Genomic DNA, 23504 nt, shown 5'->3' on the forward strand with positions numbered 1-23504 from the left:
CTCTTCAGCTCACTGACCCTTTCATGAAGTTTCAGATTGTTCATCGACCCCAAACATAAATTATATGAAAATAATTTAATAAAAGCTACTTTACCTAATAGTACTATGAACAATAACAGTAACCATAATAGTAGAGAAGCAAGGCCAGTTGATAAAGACAACTTAAGGTTGCTCTTGCTGGCTGCTGACCATCCAACCCTGGGTAACACTGCCTTGCTGCTAGCCCCCTCCCCTTCAGGACCAGGCACTGGCATGGAGCTCTACAGAGACCCCAAGAGATGATTTGACCCCAATCAACCTCCCATCATTTATCAACCATCTTCTGACCCTCAGACATCTACTGACCCCCTTTTGATCCCCATCCATTTATCGGCCCCTTGGATAGTCCCCCATATGGGGGGGAACCCTGATATAGGGGTTTGGGGAACCCTGATATAGGAGAATACTGTAGACGTACAACATTTGGACCTCAGCACAGCTGTCATGTTTCACATTTCAATGTTCTGTTAACATTGTAACGTTTCACATGTCAACTTCTTTCCCGTGTTCCTTCGCCCGTTCAGGTTTTTTCCATTCCTCCACCTTCCAATGTTTTGAAGCCTTGGAATGTGTGTTTGGGTTTGCGCTCCTGTTCAAGGTTACTTTCCCAGGCGTGTGTAACGGTTCCTAGCACCTGGGAGGGGGTGCGCACTGACGGGTGATTGGGGCGGGACTAGCTCACAGGCAAAGCTTTTAAGTTTGTATTTGGCGCGCTTTTGCTCATTCTCAGCTTTCTCTGTATTTGCATACTATTCCTTTAATAAATCAGTTATCTTTAAGCCCGAGCTTGTGAGACTGAGTATTTGGGATTAGGCAACCATTACATAAAGCTGAGAATCATTTCAATCATCTTCCGCTAGCCCCATCCAATCATTGGGTAAGAGGGAGCGCTAGCGATGACCGACCAACAGCTGCGCGTGAGTGAAGGGAGCGAGGAAGAGCAGGATTTGGCAAGAGCCCGGCCCGCTCTAACTTCGAGAGCGCAAAGAGCAGCACGTCGAGAAATGCGGGATGTTCAATTAGATGAGTCACTGCTATCCATGCAGGAGAGCCTCAGGAGTGAACACAAATCCGTAGTGGAAAGAGCAACGGGGAGGGGGTCCCCACAACTATCCTGGGAGCCCGAAATCCCCTTGTCACCGAGGGTGGTGGTAACTAACCAACCCATGGAATAACCGGTTACTCCGGCTCGCATAAAGGCAATCGAGGACAAAATGAACCTGATAGTGACAATACTTAAGGATCTCCCCAGGGGTGCAGAGCCAACTTAGGAAGATTGGGAGGAAGAGCCGTCACAGCTGGCTTACCCAAGACACAGCACCCTACCACCCAGGGGAAGGAGCAGGACTCGAGCGTCCCGCCAGGGGGGAGGACGAGAGCCAAGACTGCCCAGAGATCGGCCACCCCTGGGGGCTCGGCGTACGTTGACGTTTACGGAGCCGCCACAGCCAGCCGAGCCGGTAAGAAACTTCCCACCATTTGGGGTGAAGTTCGATGGGGATCCCACTACACTGTCCTTCTTTATCACTAATGCCAAGCATTACATGGAGGATTGGGGCCAAAGTTTTCGTTCGGAACATGGCAAAATCAATTTTATTTCCAACAAACTGAGAGGGAGGGCAGCTGATTGGTATGTGCAACTGTGCCAAACCGAGGCAACTGAGTTAGAGGACTTCGATGACTTTCTGTGGGCACTTAAACAACACTTCGAAGACCCTTTAGCCCAAGAGACAGCAAAAAATGCCCTAAGAAAACTCTATCAAGGGTCCCTCTCCGTTGCAAACTACGCGCTTGAATTTAAAGCCTTATCAGGGAAGGTGGAAGATTGGTCCGAGCCAACTTTCATTGAGATGTTCAAGCAAGGGCTAGAACCAGAAATCCTCCGTTGGGCACTGGGAAGAGACGACCCTAAAACGTTACACGGATGGATTCAGTTGGCAGGCAGCGCGGAAAACGCCCTGCAGACTTATGCCCATACTAAAGAATTTAGACAATCCCGACTGGCCAGAGGAGCGCAGATGACTGGACCTGCCAGCCGCCCCAAACCAAAAACCTGGGAAGAGGAAAAGGAGCGACGGTTTTCCAAAGGTCAGTGCCTGAGATGTGGAAAAGAAGGACATCGCGCCACTTCGTGCCCTAGACGTCGTCCAGAGGAACGACAGGCGAAACCTCCAGTAAAGCCGTCTGCCCCGCCACGGAAAATGAAAGCTGCCATCGCGGAGCTCGACCCTCAAGAACTACCATTCAGGGAAGAGGAAGAGGAATTACAATTTGAACAGCTGGCGGGAAAAGCCTACCACCTGCCCTAAAGGGCGCCGTTGGGCAGGTGGAAGAAACCGGGCGTGACCACGATTCAGTGAGTGGGAATTTCCCTACACTGACTGTAAAAGTTAAACTAGGATCAAAAACCAAAACTGTGGAAGTTTGGGCCATGCTCGACTCGGGCTGCTCCCGTTCCCTTATGCACCCTGATGTCGTTGCAGCTCTGGAACTGCCCACGTTTCCTTTGCCAAGACCTATGATTTTCACCCAATTGGATGGAACTATGGCGGGGGGGAAAGCAGTCACTCATTCCACAGGACTGGTTGCCTTACAAATGGGTTCCCATCGGGAAAAACTACCTTTTGTTGTAGCTCCAGTGGGGGGTCCTTTGGTTATTTTAGATATGCCCTGGTTTGTACAACAAAATCCTTTCATCAACTGGTTGCATAGAACTGTTACTTTTGTGGATGGGTTTTACAAAGTACCCAAAAAGGACCTTCTGGAGGACATGGAGGGTGGACGGGTGGCGCACACCACTGTACAAACGCTTCAACCTCTTGAGGGACTACCCAGTCAATATCAGGATCTAGCTGATGTGTTTGGGGAAAAGGAAGCAGATCGCTTGCCACCCCACCGAAAAACAGATTGTGCCATTGAATTCTTGCCTAATGTTAAGTTACCCCAACCAAAAATATACCCCATGTCTCCCAAAGAGCTCACCACACTAAGGGAGTTCATTGACAAAAACCTAGCTAGGGGTTTCATTGAACCTGCTAACTCCCCGGTAGGAGCTCCTGTCCTATTCCGGCCAAAAAAGGATGGGTCATTGAGGCTTTGTACCGATTTTCGCGGGCTCAATGCGGTCTCAATATTAAATAAATATCCTTTGCCCCTGATCAAAGATATGTTATCACATCTGGCCAGAGGCAGAATCTTCTCAAAACTGGATTTGAGGGAAGCCTATTTTCGTATACGCATAAGGGAAGGGGATGAGTGGAAAACAGCCTTTAACTGTCCTCTCGGGGCTTTTCAATACAAAGTCTTACCCTTTGGTTTGTCAGGGGCGCCTGGGGTTTTTATGCAACTAATCAATGAGGTCTTGCATGACCACCTATTTAAGGGAGTACTGGTGTATTTAGATGATGTATTGATTTATACTGAAACCATGTCTGAACATATTCAATTAGTGCGTCAGGTACTGGCTAAACTGAAGAAGGCAGACTTGTATGCTAAACTGTCTAAATGTGCCTTCCATCAATCACAAATTGATTATCTAGGATATAGAATTTCCGCTAAGGGCATTGAAATGGACCCTGCTAAAGTGGAAGCTATTGTGGCATGGGAGCCCCCACGTACCAGGAGACAATTACAAAGTTTCCTTGGGTTCGCCAATTTCTATCGGGCATTTGCCCAAAATTTTGCTGAAATCGCCCTCCCCCTCACTGAACTGTTGAAAACCAAAGCGCAGGGGGATACGCGACGTTCAAAAAACCCAGGAGCGCTCCTTAAATGGACTCCGACCTGTCAACAGGCATTCGAAGTGCTCAAACAAATCTTCACCACTGAGCCCATCTTACAGCATCCAGACCCCTCCAAACTATTCGTTGTGCAAGTGGATGCTTCCGATTTCTCAATCGGAGCACTCCTGCTGCAATCTGACCACTCTGGTGCCTTAAAACCCTGTGCTTACCTCTCGTGCAAATTCACTGAAACTGAGAGGCGATGGCATGTTTGGGAGAAAGAGGCTTTTGCTGTAAAAACCGCTTTGGAAACTTGGCGACACTTATTGGAAGGGACTTCCAACCCTTTCGAAGTCTGGACTGACCATAAGAACCTGGAGGCTCTAAGCACCAGTTGTAAACTCAGCCCCAAACAGCTTCGCTGGGCTGAGTTCTTCAGCCGCTTTGACTTCACTCTTAAATTCATCCCCGGCAAGAAAAACTTTTTAGCTGATGCGCTCTCCCGCCGACCTCAAGATGCTGGCCCGGGGCCAATGGTCCAAGGTACCGTCTGGACCGAAAAGCAATTAAGTTTGGCAGCGGTAACGCGCAGTCAGACGCGAGCGCATCAAACACAAACTCCAGCCGCCCCGGCTCCCAGCAGCTCACCGCGCTTGCCAATTCCATCGGATTTGCAACAACAGTTGCTCCTCCACCTTAAAACAGACACTTGGTTACAAACAAATCAAAACATTGTAACTTTCACTGACGGTTTTGCCTGGCGCAACAATCGTCTCTATGTGCCTGATGCTTTGCGAAAGACGATCCTCCAGCGCTGCCACAATGACAAGCTGGCTGGGCATTTTGGATATGTAAAAACGCTTCACCTCGTTCGGCGACAATTCTGGTGGCCAACATTGCTTAAAGACCTTAAAGCCTATATCACATCCTGCCCTGTTTGTGCAGCAACAAAGCGCAAAACGGGCAAACCTCAAGGCCTCCTTCAACCCGTCGCCACCCCATCTATTCCTTGGCAGGACATATCCATGGACTTTATCGTTGATCTACCCCCCAGTCAACGTAAAACTGTCATCTGGGTGGTCAAAGATTTTTTCTCGAAACAAGCTCATTTCATTCCATGCGCTTCTATCCCCACTGCGCAACAGCTGGCACGCCTCTTTCTCGTTCACGTGTACCGCCTTCACGGTATCCCCGCCCGTTTGGTGAGTGACAGAGGCACACAATTTACCTCACAATTTTGGCGGGCATTTTTAAAACTTCTGGGCACCAAGCAAGCCCTCTCCACCGCCTGGCATCCAGAGATGGACGGTTCTACAGAGGCAGTTAACTCTACTCTGGAACAATATCTCAGAGCTTTTGTCAATTACCAACAAGACGACTGGGTAGACTTACTCCCTTTTGCAGAGGTCGCTTATAACAATGCCGTTCATCAGAGTACTGGCCAAGTTCCCTTTAAAACTGTCTTTGGCCGAGTCTTCGTTCCTATTCCTGAACTTCCCCATCCACAACCCCTGCCAGCATCACTCTCTGACTGGGCTGACTCTCTCAAACACTCATGGCTCAACATTCAACAAGCTCTCCTCCATTCCCAGGCCACTTACAAACGCCATGCTGATGCAAAGCGCTCGCCTGAACCTGCTTTTACTGTGGGGGATAAAGTCTACTTATCAACCAAATTTATCAAGTCACCACAACCTTCAAAGAAACTTGGCCCTAAGTTTGTGGGTCCTTTTCCTATTGTGGCACAAATTAACCCTGTTACTTTTAAACTTGCTTTGCCTCACAACCTCAAACGTTTACATCCTGTTTTCCATTGTAGTTTACTCAAGCCCTACCTGCCGTCGGACCGTTGGCATCCCCAACCCGTTCCACCACCTCCTCTCATGATTGATAACCAGCAACATTTCGAGGTGACAGATGTCCTGGACTCTCGCCGCCAGCGCTCCACTTTACAGTACCTCGTTCGGTGGAAACATTTTACTCATCCTGAATGGGTCGCTGCCCCTGACGTACACTCGCCTCGTCTGCTCGCACGCTTTCATTCTGCCTACCCTGACAAACCGGCTCCATAGCATTGTTTTGGGGGGGGGGGCGATATGTCATGTTTCACATTTCAATGTTCTGTTAACATTGTAACGTTTCACATGTCAACTTCTTTCCCGTGTTCCTTCGCCCGTTCAGGTTTTTTCCATTCCTCCACCTTCCAATGTTTTGAAGCCTTGGAATGTGTGTTTGGGTTTGCGCTCCTGTTCAAGGTTACTTTCCCAGGCGCGTGTAACGGTTCCTAGCACCTGGGAGGGGGTGCACACTGACGGGTGATTGGGGCGGGACTAGCTCACAGGCAAAGCTTTTAAGTTTGTATTTGGCGCGCTTTGGCTCATTCTCAGCTTTCTCTGTATTTGCATACTATTCCTTTAATAAATCAGTTATCTTTAAGCCCGAGCTTGTGAGACTGAGTATTTGGGATTAGGCAACCATTACAACAGCCTTCACAGAGCAAACTGGTAAAATATAGGCTAGATGGTACACCTGATAGATGGGTTCTCTGTTGGTTGAATGATCTCTTTCTTAATGGAATGAAAATGGCTGCTTTTCCCTGTACCAGCCAGCATGTGAAATATGACATCATGGAGGACTTTGGAGCATCTTCTACATCAACATAGAAAACTAAGGGAAGAAGATCACCAAACTCACAAGGGGCTTTCAGCCTTGAATTGGTAGCTAAAGAATGCCAATGGACAGATAATAATTGATTTGAATGAAGATGGAAGGAACATACTGAAATTCTGTTCACTAGAGATATCAACATCAAGGATACTTTAGAAGACGTTCTCTCCTTACAAGAACTTCTAATATGAGATATTACATCAGCAGATCATTCTGAAGAAGTTCTATCTATGTGGTCACTACAAGTCAATACCAACTTGATGGGGCACAGTCAATCAATAGAATATTGGAATTGGGCAGGAATTTAGAGAATGTCTAGTCCAATCCTTGCCCAGTGTAGGAATCCACCACAACAGCCTCCCAATATGTGGTCATCCAGCTTCTGTTTAAAAACCTCCACTCTTTCCCAAGGCAATCAGTTCCAGTTTTCAGCTCTTACTAGTAGGAAAGTTTTTCTGATGCCCAACTGACATTTACTCCCTTGTAATGGAACCTCCTTGTTTCTTATCTCCTAGACCAACTCTGAAGAGTTCTGCTTTGTCTTCTTCATGGCAGCCCATCAGATACTTCAAGACAGCTATCATGTCTCCCCACGGCCTTGTTTATTTCTTCTTGCTAAATGCATCCAGAGCCTCTTTTCAGTTTTTTCTTCCAAGCCCCTTCTCATCTTGGGGGGATTCCTCTAGACATGCTCCAGGTTGTCAATGCCCAGTGCCCAGAACTTGTAACATTCTAGGTGCAGTCTAATTGTGCAGAATCAAGAGGAACAATGACTCTTAGTCAACAAAATGAGCAAGACAAGCACTCACTGCACTACTAATGAGAGGCCCTCTCCCCAGTCTTTAAAATAAGGCAGGGGTCTGCAAGAATATGGCTGTTGTCAGTCATACCACCTCTATACCCACAGAGCAACTTCTCCAATATGCTTCAGTGATGCATAGAATTAGTGGGTTAGAAAAGAGATTGTGAGGATTGCTCCAACTTGTCCTTTGAGAGATTTTGAAACCTATGTATGCTGGGAGAGCAATTTGGAAGAGTGGCCTGGATTTCCACCATCTGACATCTTTGGGGCTTGGTGGCATACTAGAGCGAGGCTCTGAACTTCGACATTCCTGACTCCTGGCAGAACAGGAGAGCAGCTGGGTCCAGGGAGCTCTGCCTCATGGCCCAAGGATGGGGTGGAGCCACAGGCTACTCTGACTTTTCTAACAAGGCTTGCAGAGTAGCATGCAAGGGTGACAGCTGTCGCTGGCCGTTGGCTGCCTGCCAGGATCCCAGCACAAGGAGGAAGGTAATTGCAGCCCTGCTGGTTGTCTGGAAGCTGAAGAAGGGAGGAAGCTGGAAGTGCTGTGTGGGCAGAGGAGGATGAAGCCTGGGGGGTGGGGGGTGTAGCAGGGGTGACACGTAGGGATGGCATTTACAGGCAAGGAATCTCCCAACCATTCTATGACTCAGAAGCAAATTCAGGGCAGGCAGCTGACTTCCTCCTGAGAAAGAGGGAGATCCATACGAGGTCCATTAAATGGGGTGTGGAATGAGAAGCCATGTTGCTCAACCATGGCATACTTCCAGGATCCACTGTGACGTTTAGGTGAAGCCAAAATGTTTTCCTGTGAAGACGGCAGGAAACAAACAAGGATGAAGCTGCGGCTCCATGGCCGAATTTCCCAAACTGGAAAGTCAAGCCAGGCAGATACCGTCTATGCAGAGAAACACCCTTGGGATGGGAGGGAACCATGAGCTGAGACGAGCATGGCTGCCAGCAACAAAGGGTGTGTGTGTGTGTGTGTTGGGGGGGGGGGAGGAACAGGTCCAAGGGCTTGTAGCACAGAGGCATAGCTCATGGCTTGGAGGAGCTCTAAAATGGGAAGGAATTAGTGGGGCTGAGCACCCCATACTGGTGCATGTAATGTGGGGTTGGAGTGATCTGGGACTGAAGCAACACCCAAGACTGCCTGAGCAGCAGGAGGAGGAGGGGGCAGGTGCTTCCTGAAGGATCTCATCTGCAAGAGCACCAGCAGCAGGCTGGATCCACTACAGAAAGCGGTGAGTGTTCCAAGAGGCAATTCTGGGGGGAGGGGCAGCCTTTCATGCAGGCATTTGGGGCCAGCTCCCCTGCTCTCTTTCCCACCTCAAATGATGAAAAGTGAGGTGGGGCGGCTTGGTGGTTTGGGAATGTGAGAAGCCAGTGGGAGAAAGTAGGTGACTCCAGAAACAGCTGCCAGGCTGGGTGGACCAAAGGGGACAGGATGGTGTGGTGTGGTAACCACAGGCAGAGAAATCTCATCTCTGTTTGGGTGAAGGTTTGAATGGAACTCAGAGAGTTGGGGTCAAACAGGGAAGGGCCCAAATCAAAACAATGACATGTAGGACTCGTCCTCCCTCCCAAAGGTAGGGAGAAGACAAGGATCCCTCAGGCTACCTAGAGGATGTAACGTGGTCTTATCTCTTGAGTCTGGGCCTGGCTTACAGAAGCCAAAGCCTGGAAGGGGCTCTTGCAACCCCCGTGTCCAACCCCTGCAAGCATCCCTGATGGTACCACCCCATCCAGTCCCTCCCCAGCCCCTCCCTGGATCATTTCTTCCACCGTCAAACTGCTCTTCTGACCCAAGGGAGTGGAAGACCACTGTCCATGAGCAGGCTGCTCTGAGCAGGCAGAGGGAAGCGACTGCTCCCTCCAACCACGACAAGGACAATTGCTGGGGGGAGGGGAGACAGTGACAGACACACTTTGGAAGCTGTCCAAGGGTGGCATGAGTAAGCCAGGGATCCCAGAATGTCCTGAGCTCACAGGGTGATTTTCAGCCTCTTGTGCTGTCTCCGCTTGAAGCAAGACTAGCGCAGGGGCTCCTCTGCCCTCAAAGCATCTCTCTCTCTACTGTTGTGAAGGAGAAATGGGGCCAGCTGATGTGTCGCCTCCTCAACTCCCTGGTGAGAGGACAGGAGGGTGTGTAAATGAGAGGTGCCTGCCCCAGAGCAGAAGATTAGTTTGTAAAGGTGGCATGTCCAAATGTTGCAGCCACATGAATGGGTGCAATGTGAGTAGGTGCCATTCTTTACTTCCTCTTGCAGCTTCTTCCTCCCCACCTATTTCCTTGCCTGGGGGGGGGGGTGACTCTTGGCCTTGGAATTCCACGGAGGAAATCTAGTTTGTCATTCCTGCAGCAGGGAATGCATTTCCTCTGAGTAAAAAGGATGGCCTCGCCTCCCCCAGCTGCACCTCCCACTGAAGAGGAAAATTGATGTTGCACCTATTAGAGGAACTTGTTAATTGCACTTGGATAGTTTTATAGACATCAGCAGGAGCTGCCTCACATTACACTCAGGACAGTGGATCGCTGGAGTGTGTTGCAAGGAAGGGATGCGATAGAGGCTTCTGGCAGAGCTGAAGAGAAGAGGCAACCATGGCAGGTGAGTGCGGAAGCTGGTGGCCTCCATTGGCTCTTCCCTTGGCCCCCTGGGGAGTAGGAGAGGAAGAAGGGAGCCCCTGGCCTTTTCTGGGGCATCTTCTTGGCACCTCCTGCTTGGATGGCTTGGGAAGAGGCACAGCTTTAGGCAGCTACCTTGTCCTGAGTCATGTCCTGATCCCTCTAGCTCAGTTTCAGAAGGAGTTTTTCCAGCCATACCTGGAGACTGGACCTGGGACCCCCTCTGTGCAATTCAGGAGACATGTGGAGGACTAAATTCCCCCCTCAAACCTACAAGGACATGTTGGACAAGGGATGAAGCCCGGCTGGCTCAAAAAAGGGGCTGTGGCTTTCCAGCCAAGCATCTGGGACGCTCTTGTCCCCCAGGGGCAGTTTGGCCCTGCCTCCCGTGGCCGCGGTGCTTCCCTCCCAAAAGCTGGCCAGACCTCAAGTCCCTTCCCAAGGTCCTATAGCGCTGCGATGGCCTCTCCTCCTGCGACTGTCCCTCCCCGGCATTCCAAGTTCTCACTTCAGGCAGAAAAGCCTCCCACCGACTCAATGGGGCACCTGCTGCAGTGGTTAATTCTGCTTCCTCTGGGGTAGAGCTGCCTCGAGGAGAGAGCTCAGACCAACTGAACCACCCAGGCCCTTTCATAATTAAGAGTTCCCCATTTAATCGTTACGTTTTATATTTCTTGTTTTCCTTGCTGGAATTTAGTCAGCCACCCAGAGTCGTTAAGGGAGAAGGTGGCATACCGTTCCTAAACAAGCAAGCAAGCAAGCAACCAGACAAATGCATTCCGTGGTGCTTCCTCTTCTTGCTCCAGTTCAGCTGGTCTCCACCCACCCCCTTCCTGAGCCTCCAGTGCCCGCTTTCCCCGTTACTTGGGCGAGCGGCCCTCCCACCAACCAGGGGGGCAAAGCTCGGGCAAGGAAAGTGGAGGCAGCAGCCTCAGGCACAGTCTTGCAAACACCCACTGCCACCACTCTGGCCCCAATTTTATGGTGGCTTCTGCTTGCCAGCCAGTTGCTGCCTTTCTCCTCCAGATGCCCACTCTGTCCTGCCACCCTCACCAGAAAGGACCCTGTACATACTTCTGGGTGAATTGAGTAGCCACCGTCTTTTCCCACACCAAATCTGCCTTTCTCCAGAAAACCCCAAGCTTGGAGGAGGGGGGAGGAGGGCATGAGCAGATGTGCCTTCGGCACACACTCTCAGAACACAATGCAGTGGTGAGTAAGTTTCACCCAGAACCTCAGCCTCCTGCAACCCACCAGGGATCTCCTGGGCAAGGAAGGTTCTCGTTGTCCAAAGCATCCTGTCCCTTCTGGGGCCTATGACTTGAAAATCAAGGGTTCCACTATAAAGGGTTTTTCTGGCAGAGATACTGTTCACACCAGGATGTACGGATAAGCCACAGACAGCAAGAGCAGCAGCAGCGGCAACAACAACAGAATTGGAACTGATTACGCCTCTCTGCTGATTTCTTTCTGTTACAGCTTTTCATATGTTCTGATAGTCATTTGCCATAACAATAACGATAATAATATATTAAAATTATATATGCTGCCCACCTTCCAGTGACTCTGGGTGGTTTACAATTGTTAAAAACATTTAAGAGCAAAGAGCAAAACAAAACAAACAAACAAAAAACCAGCACAAGACAAAAGAACAACGATGCAAAGAAAACAAACCTGGAGGTGAACAAAAAGGAAGAAAGGGGCATCAATCATCCTTGCCAAATGTTGTATGTCGCAGGTTCCCTATAAAAATAGTTGTCTGAGCAATGAACTAGCAATTTATTAATGAACAAAACAAGAATTTTGTTACACTCGATTTTATCACCCAGCCTATGGGAGGCTCAGCGGCCGAGGGGAGGCCTTGATGAGCACACTGTATGCCCGACTGAACCACAAGGTGGGGTATTAACACAATCCGTAGACAGGTCAACCGACTTCTCTTCTTGCTGCTCCACAGAGTTGATCCCGATGCAAATCAACTGGCATGTCCAAACCAATTCCCAGGCACATCGCACCAACTACTTTTCCTCAAGAAAGATGGCTATCCGCCGTGGGCAAAGCTTCCAAGTCACGCTGTACCTAAACAGGGCGCCACAGTCAGGGGAAAGCCTGGCGTTCATAGCAGAGACAGGTAACACCCCCAGCCCTCCCCAGCTTTCTCCACAGAGAGGCCAATGCCATCTTCCAGGGCCTCCTCTGGCCCAGTAGTTGTGGGGGCACACTTCTGCCCCACAAAGCTTATCAGCTGTGAGTTGCCCTGGGGCCCTTGGTCCTCCTTCCCAGGGCAATTCTTGTGACAGCACTCTCCACAGGACCCCTCTGAGGAAGGCTGGCTCACAGACCCATCCAGCGAGTGGCAAGGGGCCTCTGAAGCCATCAAATCCCACCCTTTGCTCTGCACAGGTATCCCTCTAGCCTCTGCAGGGGCACCTCCCACAAAGAAAAGCCCCCCCTCTGGATAACCCAGCTCCTGTCCAGGCCCAGCTAGCATCCCAGGGGGCATCACACTAGAGGTTCCTGTTGCCCAGCTACTGACCATGAGAATAGTTGGAGACTACCCGCTCGCCCGTCTCAGCTGCTGCTTCCCACCATTTTGTCTTTGCCTCTCTTCTCACCGGCAGGTCCAGCCCCTTCAGAGTCCCACCACACCAGGAACGTGTTTGCCTTGTCCAATGCGCTGGCTGGAGGGACTTGGTGTGCCGTGCAAACATCAAGTGATGCCAACTGCATCAACTTCTCCATGTCCAGCCCCAGCAGTGCTGCTATTGGCCACTATCAGCTGAGCCTGCAGGTGACCTGTGGCAACCACGTGGCAAACAGGCCCCTGGGAAACTTTGTTCTGCTCTTTAACCCTTGGTGCTCAGGTAAGAAGAGGAACGCTCGCCCAGCACACCTGCCAGGGCACGCCCTGCTGAGGAGGAGCCAGTAACTGCGCTGAATGAGCCCTGGCTCCTCTTCTGCCATGAGCGGCCCAGCAGCAGAATGTTCCTGGCAGACCCTTGGCCGCTGAACCCTCTCCATGGCGGAGCATCAGGCCAGGACAGGCTGGACCCTCTCCCGGGCTTGTCCCCCAGTGCATGGAGGAGCCGCCACAGACGCTTTGAACCCAGTGGGAGAAAGCCCAGCCCGCCTGTCTTCGGAAGCCTGGGGTGAAAAGAATGGGGGGGCCTTGGCCATGGGGGGGTCAGGGAGGAGGGCCTCAACTCCTCACTGGAAGCATGGAGCAGAGCAGAGGGCTAGCCAAGGGGGCCTTTTCACCACCACTTTCTTCCCGGCAGGGGATCTGGTTCATATAGCCAACGAGCCGGAAAGGCAAGAATATGTCTTGAACGAAAATGGCATTATCTTTGTGGGCAACGCCAATTACATTGAAGCTCGCGGATGGTACTTTGGCCAGGTCAGTGATTGGTGTAGCGCTTGGATGCACCAAGGACCAATCAGTGCTTATTGGCCTAATTTGGCCTGCTGTGGCGCACACCCTGTGCTCCTTCAACACAGTTCTTGGCTGGGTGGATTGCAACTCTCAAGGCCTTCACCCCCCCTCCACCTCATATCTTTGTGCTGTGACTGGACTGGTGGGGGGCAAGGCCTCTGAGAGTGGCAATCCCACCCAGGATATTAGACACCCCTCTGTGCCACCCCCAGGCTGGGTCTGGATGTCACAAAGCAAGTCCTGTGAATCGCCTGCTCAGGCCCTTGTTCTTCGGAGCAGCAGCACCCCAGCTGCGGGCTGGCAGGGGACTCCCCACAAGGCACCCCAGTGCACTGAGCAAGGATAAGGGTCTTCAGAACCACCTGTATGCTTGTGCAGGGCAGAATCTGGTCTTTCCTCAGCCGGGTGCACAGGCACTTTTTGCATGTGCAGAGCATTAGGATGTGCACTGCAGACCACGGGTTGCCTGATGGGTAGGGCAGGAGATGCCAGAGTCTCAAGGCTCCACTATGACCCTCCAAGGGAATTGCTCCTCAGCATCCAGGGCCAAAGATGCCAAGGGAATGCCGTTCTTGGCAGCCTCAGGCAAGGACCTGAGCAGGCAAACCACAGGACTCTCTCTGTGACAGCCAGACCCAGCCTGAGCGTGGCACAGAGGGATGTATAATGTCCTGTGAGCGTTTTCTTGGGGCCTTCCTACTTGCTGGGATGCTGAGGTGTGAGTTTTCTCTGGGTTGCAGTTTCAAGAGAACATCCTCAAACTCTGCCTTCGCCTCCTGGACATGAGCCTCTACCACCGCCAGGACCCGGCAGGTGATGCCTCGCGTCGGAGTGACCCTCGGTACGTGGGACGCGTCGTCAGCTCCATGGTACGATCCAGTGCAGTGGGGGAACAGGGGCTCTGCTTGCCTGCCTGCCCACCTCCCCGCCTGCCTTCCTGGCTCCCTCACAGCTTCTGTTGCCCTTTAGGTCAACGGCAATGACAACGACAACGGGGTGCTGGAGGGCAAGTGGAGCGAGGAGTTTGCCCACCACGAGAACCCCTCCCAGTGGAACGGAAGCGTGGCCATCCTGAGGAAGTGGGCTCAGGGCAATTGCAAGCCTGTCCAGTACGGGCAGTGCTGGGTCTTTGCTGGCGTGGCAGGCACAGGTACGCACGTCCTGGCCCGAGAGACCGGGCCCCGGCCCCATGCGGAGGGTGGCCTCTGCTGGGTGGGATGCCTAGGGTTCCCTGGCACACTGTGTCGTGTTCCTCTTGCTTCCAGTCTTGCGATGCCTGGGGATCCCAACTCGCCTGGTCACAAACTTCAATTCCGCCCACGATTCGGACTCAAACATGAGTATTGACAAATACTACGACCCCTCCGGAAAGAGCCTCAAGATGGGACAAGACTCTGTCTGGTATGGATGGGTAGCTGGCTGGGGCAGGGGAGACCTCACTGGCTTAGCCCCCCCATGGGGCGCTCCTCACGCCCGGGAAGCAGCGGGAGCCCCCATCCCGCAGTGCCCCCAGGTGCTGCATTTGGCCCTGGGACGGGGTGGCCACCCACCAGGGGAACGGTGCCTTGCAGGAGGCTGACTAGGCTGGCTTCACACCAGAGACTTGGGGAAGAAGCGTGCCGTGTGGCCTTGCATCACAATGCAGGCAGACCCTGCGTGGTGGCCCATCTCCCTATGGCAGGAGGACTCAGGGAGAATTAGGGGGGCGTCATCCTACAGCTGCTGCTTTCCTAGAGGACTCCCCAGCCCAACTCCCAGCCCCTTGTGAGGTGGCTGGAACCCCAGCTCCCCACTTCAGCCTAACCGAAGCCTCATCCCAACGGTGCCTGTGGGAATGAGGCTGAAGCAGCCTCTGCATCCCACAGCCACAGCAATTTCCAGGGGAGTCATAGCATCAAAGGGCCAGGGGTCTCCAAAGAGCTGCTAATCCAGCCCCTACCCGGTGCGGGAATCCAGGCAGATGCCCACCCAGCCTCTGTGAATCGCTTCCAGCTGAGGAGGGGCCACTCTTCCCAAGGCAGTTGGTGCCATTCCTGCACAGCCCTAACCATTAGGATTCTTTTCCTGGTGTTTTCTCGGCTCACTTGTTATCAGACCAAGAACATGAGTATGTCCATCATGAAACTTTATCACATGCGCCACTGGGCAAAGCCTTCAGGATGCTGGACCAGAAGGCACCCGCCTCTCCAAGGCATTGCAGAGGGCAGCAATTTGGCCAATAAACTACACTTGTGGGAGCTCCGGCTTTTAAGGAGAATCCCGTGTAACCTTCCTGAGCTTCTGCCCATCCTGGGGAAGGAAAGAAGGCAGGGAGGGAGGGTGGGCAGGCAGGCAGGCAGGAAACCCAGCCAATAAGATTAAAACAAACTGAATACGGAAACACCACCGTTAACAATTGTACAGTAGTCCTTTCGATCAAGAGCTGAGAGAGCAGAGTGGGGTTCAGCTGTGGCTGGGAGGTGTTTTCAGCCCTAGAACCACATCCATCCTGGACTTGGGGGGCAGCAGGGAGTGGGGGGGCTATACCGTCCCCCTCCCTAAATCCTGTCCACCCAAACATGACCTGTCATGTGCAAACCCCAACCCCCACTCTCACTCGCACTTTCATTGAGCAACCAGGGTGGCAGAGGGCTGATCCTTGGGGGCTGGGGGCTTCTTTCCTTAGCTAGCCTTGAAAGCAGAGCTGTGGGGCCCTCATCACCCCCTGAAGCCTCCCAGCAGCTTCCCAGTGAGCAGGCCTGGCTCCCCACCTTCAACTCCCCTTCGGAGGGGTTGGAGCACTCAAAGAGGCAGCTCCTTAATTAGGAGGGGGCTCCACAGTCCTGACTTTTCTGGAGGGGGGCTTCTGCACAGGGGGGCTCACAGGTGAAAGCCTTGAGTGACACCAACAGCCCCAGCCTTCTGCCTCTCTGCCTTCAGGGATTACCACGTCTGGAATGAAAGCTGGTTTGTCCGGAGGGACCTGGGTGGGGCTTATAATGGCTGGCAAGTGATTGACGCCACCCCCCAAGAGAGGAGCCAAGGTAAGTCCATGTGGGCTGTCCCAGAGGAAGACCCCCTCCAGCTGCCAGGCCACCGGAGCTGCAGTGCAACTCCACATCCCTCCTTCCAGGCATCTACCAGTGCGGGCCGGCCTCCGTTTTGGCAGTCAAGCAAGGGGACGTGAGGCTGAACCACGACACGGGCTTCGTGTGCACCGAGGTGAATGCCGACATCAACCGCTGGGTTGTGCAAAGCAATGGGAAGCGTGTGCGAGCCTACTGCGACACCTCGTCCATCGGCAGGTCCCTGAGCACAAAAGCTGTGGGCAGCAACCACCGCGTGGATGTGACCAATAACTACAAGTTTCCTGAAGGTGGGCTACTTGCAGCCTTGGAATGGCAGTGATCACAGAACTGGACTTAAAAGGACAGGAGAGGTCATCTGGTCCACCCCCTGCTTGTCCCTGGGTGGGGTGTCCACTAGCCTCTCTTTGAAGATCTTCAAAGAAAGAGAACCCACCACTCCATGTGGCAGCCTGTGCCGTGGGCTGACATTTATCCCAACAGCTGGAGGAGTCTCCAGTGGGATGTGGACACACCAGCGTTAAGGAGGCACAGGGAGGAACAGGCAGACTCAGAAAGGCAGCAGCTGCAGGGCTTCCTCAGAAGGGCATTGCGGCCCAGGCCAGGGCAGACAAAGGATCTGCCGGGGATGCAAGGCCACCCCCTCCACCTCCCTGCTTTGACAGGCAGGCCAGGCAGGGGCAGGCCCACAACTAGGGTCTGTGTCATCCAGGACAAACGTGGATTCCACGTCCACACCCCATGGGTTGGTGAGGGAGGTATTAGCAAGTTTTATTATTCTATTATAAATTAAATTAATAAAACATTCAGTATGCAAGTACTATTTTGTCATTTTGGTGCGCCCCCCCAATGGTGCCCAGGGCACATGCCCCGCTTGCCCCCCCCCCCCAGGTTGTGGCCCTGAGCAGGGGCAACACTTTGAGTTAGAGCAAAAGGCCATCAGGGCAATGCTGGGCCAGTCTGTCGGTGGGAAGAGCACCTGACCAGGGACAGCTGAACATCTACACAACCTACAAGCTGGGGGCGGGGGGAGGCAGGACGAAGAGGGTGCTTTGCCCAGTGCCTGGCACTTGCATGTCTAGCTCCAGAAGGGTCCCAGCAGGGCAGGGCAGGGCAGGGCAGGGGAGATGCCCCCTCCCATCTGGGCCCTGGCTGGGCCTTCCACATGCCCTTCTGCCACCCCTCTGAATGGTACTTTTGCTGGCTGGGCTGCACAGTTCCACTTGACAAACGTCCAGCCGCTGGCTAATTCCCTGATCCCGAGCACTGGGCATTGGCAGGTGCCACTCGTCTCTAACCCCCTGGTGAGCTCTAGGAGACTGGGCACAATCCGGGTCTTCTCCATCAACCCATGTCACCTTGCAGGACCGAGGAAGCGTGCCTTGCAAGTGGCAGCACCTGGTCTTTGGAACCGTGCCTCCACCAGAAGTTCAGGCTGCCCCGGCCCCACTCTGCTTTAAACAGGCTCTTTCCCCAGGGACTGGCTTGGGAGATGCGTGCCGCTGTGAGGATTTTATTAATGTGCTTGGCACGTCATCCTCTGGGTTACTGCCTTCTTTTATTTATATCTTATTGTTTTCATCTTGTATGCCAGCCAAAGTCACTAGGAGTTGGGTGGCCTGTAAATCTGACCTATAGGTAACTTAATAAGTAATATAATTACCACACCTATTTCCAACGAGTAAGTCCTGCTGTGAGCAGCAGTCTTCCAGGTGTGTCTGGCCACAGGGAGATTGACATCTGGGATTGCTTCCTGGCGGCACTGGATAGGCCCCCAGCCCTGCCGGTGTTGCCACCGCCTCTCTACGCTGCTTAGGTCAGGCCGAGGGGCTCTCTGATACAACTCTGCCCCCTGCACCCGGCAAGAGCCCCAGAGCAGCAGCAGCATGACCCTTCCACTCCCTTCCCCAGGCCCCTCTGAGACGAAGTGTGCCACAGACTGGGCACGCCTCACCTGGCTCCTGGCTGGGTCTGATCTTTCACGTTGGCCAGCCAGGGCTGGACAGTCCACAGTTGTCCAACCCTTTCTCTGACCTCCGTATAGATGCTCCCCAAGCAAGAAGCAGGAGGAGGATCCTGGGGGCACACGGGGGCAAACCTCCCAGGCCCCACTGGGAGGAAGAGAAGGCTTCTCCCATGCATTGCCTTACCCAACCCCCAGAAGGCAGCAGTGGTCCAGCTCTCCTACTGATTCCCCCGCTCCTTCTCTGCTTTTCCTCAACACAAAAACCCACCCAGCAGGGAAAGAAGAGCTGCACCGAGTCTCTGGGGCGGGTAGTGAGAAAAACGGTGCCCCAGGAGCCTCTCAGGGTTCAAGATGTGGATTGCCCTTGGCGCTCTCCTAAGAGCACAAGGTAAGACCCTAGGTTGGGACTGGCATTCTGTAGAATGCATAGGGCTCACAATATAATCATAAATGTATACACAATATTACTAGAGGCCTTAATTATATGTAATCATTTCAGATCTATTTTCATTTTCCACTCAGCTGAGATTTGGGGGATGACAATCTTTTCTGTAGGAACTCTGCTGGCCCTGTGCACTGTGCGCACTGCCTCTCTGCTTCAGCAGCCTCACCCCTGCTGGCTGGGAGAAGCGGAATCGGGGTTTTGCACAGTGCTCAGGAAAGAGCAAACCCACAAGCCATTCCATGGGGGTGAAGCCAGAAGGCCCAGAGGAGCCTGTTCCACAGGGACCATCACCACCCGAGCAGCCGCATCACAGGGGCTCAAGCAGAGCCCGCTTCGCTGTTTGGGACGTCTTGGTTCCACCGAACCAGCTTCTGAACGGCCCTATATAATGGCCCAGGCCAGCCAGATCTCCCTGGCTTTTCCTGCTGCCCAGGTGCAAGGAAGCTGGCAGGAAATAGCCTTGGATCCGCAGCTTTGAAAGGCTCCCGGTCAGAGAGCAAAAGCCCTTTTTATGGCACCACAGGAAAGAGCATTTCATGGGGAGCCTCTTGGGCTGGAGTCGGTGGGAGCCAGTGGGTGAGTTTCCCCTTCCCCCTTTGCCCACAGGCTCCGCGGAGGAAAGAAGCGTGTATCGGAAGGCCTGTGCTGAGCTCTCGGGCTCCAGCACCGCTGCGAGGGACCTTGGCACCGCTGAAGATGTGGCTTCTGAGTTGATCTCCCACCCGGAGCTCTTTGGAAAATTCAGGCTGACCCAGTCACCGGTGCTGGGCAAGGACGTCGACCTGGTCCTCACGCTCTCCAACCTGTCTGCCTCCCCCAAAAGGGTCACGGTCAACCTGAGTGTCTCGAGCATCCTCTACACCCGCAGGGCTGTCAGAGAGATCCTGAAGGAGGCCACCACGGTGAGCCTGGGCTCCAAAGAAGGTAAGGGGGGAGCAGCTGTTCCACACGCATCCCCAGCTCCCGGTCATCCTTGGGCGGGGGGAGGGATGCTCTTGCAAGTCCCATCACAAGACAGGAAGAGCCAAAGGCAACTCTGCAGGAGCCAAGAATAGGTTTGAGCCCAGCATGGGACCGCCTCGACTCCATTCGGTCTCATTCCACACCCCTACACCACCACCACCCCCGCCATCAGGATCAGGCAGGAAAAGGCTCTGTAGCTCCCAGCAGCCACACTTCAAGGCAGCCACCTGGGCCAGGGTGGGAAAGCCACGTCCAGGCTGAATCTGGGCAGTGGAGCAGGACCCCAGCCTGGGAGGGAAGGGGGCAGCAGGGGGAGGCAGCTTCAGCTGCTGGGAGGTGCTGCCAAGGAGCCCAGCAGGCTCTTCTTCTGCCCACTGAGGTGGCACAGCCTGCAGAGGTGTCCTGGGACAAAAAACGTGTTGTTGAGTTGTGTGAGGCAAAGAAGAAGGGGAGAGGTTCTGGGTCAGGCTTGTGACATTGCCCCCCTGACTTCCAGAAAAGCACCTTCCCCTGCGGATTACCTACGCCCACTATGGCAATGCCCTGACTGATGACAAGAAGCTCCTGGTGACAGCTTTGTGTGATGTGTTTGGGGGAGTGAAGCTGCTGGTGGAAAAGGCCATCACTTTTGAGAGTCCCAACCTCTCCATCATGGTAAGCACCTCTTGTACACCCACACCCAACCACACACATGTGTGCGCGCACACACACACCCCTGCCTGGAGGCTGCACACAGGCAGAAATTCAGGACATAAGCCTGGCCGTGGACACTGAGCGACCTCCAACAGTGCCCATCTCTGCTCCCAAAGCACCTGGTGGTGCCATCCTGCATGGCCATGTTTCCACCACAGAGTTGTTTTCCAGGGCACGTGTGAGTTCCTCGGACCATGGCCCAGCCCACTTCTTTCCTGGCTGGTAGGAGGAGGATTGCCTTGAGTGCAGCAGCACCAGTTACTCTGCAAGATGCTGGCTGACGGGCGCCCCCTAGTTTTCTTCCAGAAATCCAAGTTAATTTGGGCTCGCCCTTATTCATAAGGGAAAGCAGAACCCTCTTAATCTGGAGGCCCAGGAAAGCTGCCCAGGCTGCTGTCATTTTCGCAGCCCAAGGCCGTCCAGCACTCCATCACAGTCCTTGGTAAAAATTCAGCAACAAACTCGCCATGTTTTGGCAGCATCACAATTCTTTTGTTTTGTTTGGAACAGGAGGCTCTGGGAGGCAAACCGCTTCCTTAATTTGCCCCAAACTTGCAAAAATGGCCCAGAATCATGCCACTGAAAATTTGCCATTGTATTGCAGAATCTCAGGAGTGAGATTTTGGATTATTGGGGGGAATTTCAACGGATTTTAAGGATGGGAAAGGGAAGAGTTTGGCTGCCCTAAGTTTCTGACTTGGAGGGGGCAGTCCTCAAATGCAGGAGCCTGTCTGCTCCTGGACACCTCCCTGTGGGGAAAGGAGGAGACTCCCTGGACTTCCCAGGCCAGATCAAGGCCACTAGCTGGGAATGGAGACCTTCACTCTGTTCCCACTGTGGATCTGGGTGGGGGGCTGTCTGTTTTAGTAAGCCCTCGTTTGTGCTAACATTTAAAGGGCTCAAGATATAAAGTCACCTCTAGTGAAAGAATGAAGCATTTGATGAGGGCTGAAGAGAAGAGGGGGTTAGGACCCTCCTTCCCGCACCCCTCCTTCAGCCCTACTGCCCTGCTCACATTTGAGAAAGGGGAGGAGGGGGCATCCTAGATCAAGATCTCCCACCAGCCCAGGTCTAGGGCACTGAGGAGATATGTAGGGCCGACCAGTTGCTTTCCCCCGAAGGTTCCTCCAAAGGTGTTTGCCAATGCGCCAGCCACAGTGGAGATCTCCTACGCCAACCCCCTTCCTGAGCCTGTGAAGGACTGTGTGCTGCTGGTGACCCTGATGGGCCAGGCCGTCAAGATCAGGTACATGGCTCTGAGAGGGAGGGGGCACCAGAGCCACACACCAGCCTGGCAGTTGCCTGGCCAGGACAAAGTTTGGGCCAACCCAGCCCCCCGAATGCCAGGCTGGCCACTGTGGGACTGATCCCAGCACAGCATGCTCCTCCTGCGTGGCTGCCCACCTGCCCCACGGTCAGCTCCCAGGTGGCAGGGCAGCTGGCCACCCTTGCAAGACCCTGGCACTATCTGAAAGCAGCCCCTCCTCCCCCAAAGACTCCAGGAAGCTCATTCCCCCCCCCCTCTTGTTTCAGCGTGGCAGATCTTGCACCTGGGGAGCAGTCGAAAATCTACTTTGAGTTCACTCCACGCTGCACAGGAGCCATGCAGCTGCACGTTGACTTCTCCTGCAGCAAGTTCCACCACGTCAAAAGCTTTGTGCTCATGGATGTGGCTGCAGCCGGCCCCCTTTAACTGGGGGAGGGCCCCTGGGGGAGGACAGCGTCTCTCCCACCCCGTGCTACCATTAAAGCTTTGTCCCACGGAGAAGAGCCGCTGCTGTCATGGACTGTTTCTTCCCAGAGCTGAGAGGGGGCTGGAAGTCACCGTCGCTTTGGGGGTGGGGTGGGGGTGGGGGTGGGGGGCTGCTCTTTGGGAAAGGCACCCACCCGTCCCAGGCTTGGGCATTGGGCCGAGTTCCATCAGATATGTTTCTTGACCAGCCGGACAGGAGCCACAGCAGCTGCTCCTTCTGTTTCGGCTGGCTGGCAGGTTGCTCAGGGGCTCCTGCAGGATTTTTCAGTTCTGGGCTAGGCCAGGCAGCTTGGCCCTTTTTGTGTGGGACCCCAGGCCCATGGAGGCTCCTTGAACAAGCGACGTCTGCGGTATAGTCAAGGGTTGGACCCCTTCATTACTCTGCATAGGCACCCTTCACTGGCTGTCCTGGGGGGGGGGGGCTTGCTTGGAGGGCAGCTCATCAGCAGGGAGCCCCCCCAGTCCTCCCCTGCTGCCTTTGGCCTGAGCTGAATGGGGACTGAGCGTCTGCCTCTGTCTAGGCCAGGGCCCACGCGGTTGCATCCGAGGCTTCCAAATCCAGGCCGCTAACCCGAATGCTGCCATCGTTCTGCGGTTCCCTCCTGCGATTGACCCTTTGCAGAGCATCCCCGCTAATCAGCCACAGCACTGCTCCATGACCACCCAGGCGCTCCTCCTCGAGGGCTTGGGTGGGCACTACTGAGGTTCAGAGTGGCGGCCCCACCTCAAGGCCAGCCCAGAACCTGGCCAGGCTGTCCCCACCGCTACAGCAGAGGCTGCTTCTGGACTCTTCTGGGGCATCTCACAGCCGCTGCAGGAATGTTGGAGTGGCCCTGCGCATTCCTCCCTCCCCAGGCCCTGCAGGGACAGGGTGAGATTCAAGGCCTGGGCTCCCCATGGAGGAGCACACACACTTCCCGGCCTTGGACCTCTTGCTCTCTGCAGCTGCAGCAGACCTGCTTTGCCCAGCGGAAGGACTTGTCCTCAGGCCCCCCACTGAGATCATCCTCTCTGCTCCCCCACCCTTGCTGCTGGCCATCCTTTTCTTCCACCTTTCCCAGCACTGTAGACCTCTCTAGCGATCAGGGTCTTCGCACCTCACATCCAAAATAGGGTAGTTTCAGCCCAGTTTTGGTGCCTCGAGTGAGAATTCTGGGCAGGTTGTTCTATCATCCATTGGTTTGTTTTCCTGGCACCGTCCTCCTTGCTGTTGGGGAATCGCCGACTCCCAGACCTGGAAGCACTCGGAGGGGTGAGGGGAGTGGACAGAGACAGCCTCCTTCAGGGCAGCGGGGGCCTAGTGAGAGGAGGGAAACTGGGGGCTTCCGGA

General features: G+C 53.8%; 1 protein-coding gene across 1 annotated transcript; it reads left to right on the forward strand.

The window, feature by feature from the left end:
- The first annotated feature begins 9832 nt into the window (after nt 1-9832).
- On the forward strand, nt 9833-22151 carry LOC134493109 (protein-glutamine gamma-glutamyltransferase E-like). Its single transcript, XM_063297391.1, has 13 exons — nt 9833-9839; nt 11814-11987; nt 12478-12720; nt 13135-13253; nt 14030-14158; nt 14259-14439; nt 14555-14690; nt 16209-16312; nt 16402-16644; nt 19372-19689; nt 20225-20382; nt 21543-21667; nt 21955-22151. The coding sequence occupies exons 1-13, from the start codon at nt 9833-9835 to the stop codon at nt 22112-22114; spliced, it is 2097 nt and encodes a 698-aa protein (XP_063153461.1). The 3' UTR covers nt 22115-22151.
- Nucleotides 22152-23504: the final 1353 nt, after the last annotated feature.

This window comes from Candoia aspera, chromosome 3, assembly GCF_035149785.1.
Source record: "Candoia aspera isolate rCanAsp1 chromosome 3, rCanAsp1.hap2, whole genome shotgun sequence".
Lineage (NCBI taxonomy): Eukaryota > Metazoa > Chordata > Lepidosauria > Squamata > Boidae > Candoia > Candoia aspera.

Bases quoted from the DNA above. Each gene is read 5' to 3' on its own strand.
- LOC134493109 (XM_063297391.1), top strand. The intron at 14,159-14,258 runs GTACGATCCAGT...GTTGCCCTTTAG, and splicing joins GACGCGTCGTCAGCTCCATG to GTCAACGGCAATGACAACGA. The intron at 20,383-21,542 runs GTAAGCACCTCT...TTTCCCCCGAAG, and splicing joins GTCCCAACCTCTCCATCATG to GTTCCTCCAAAGGTGTTTGC.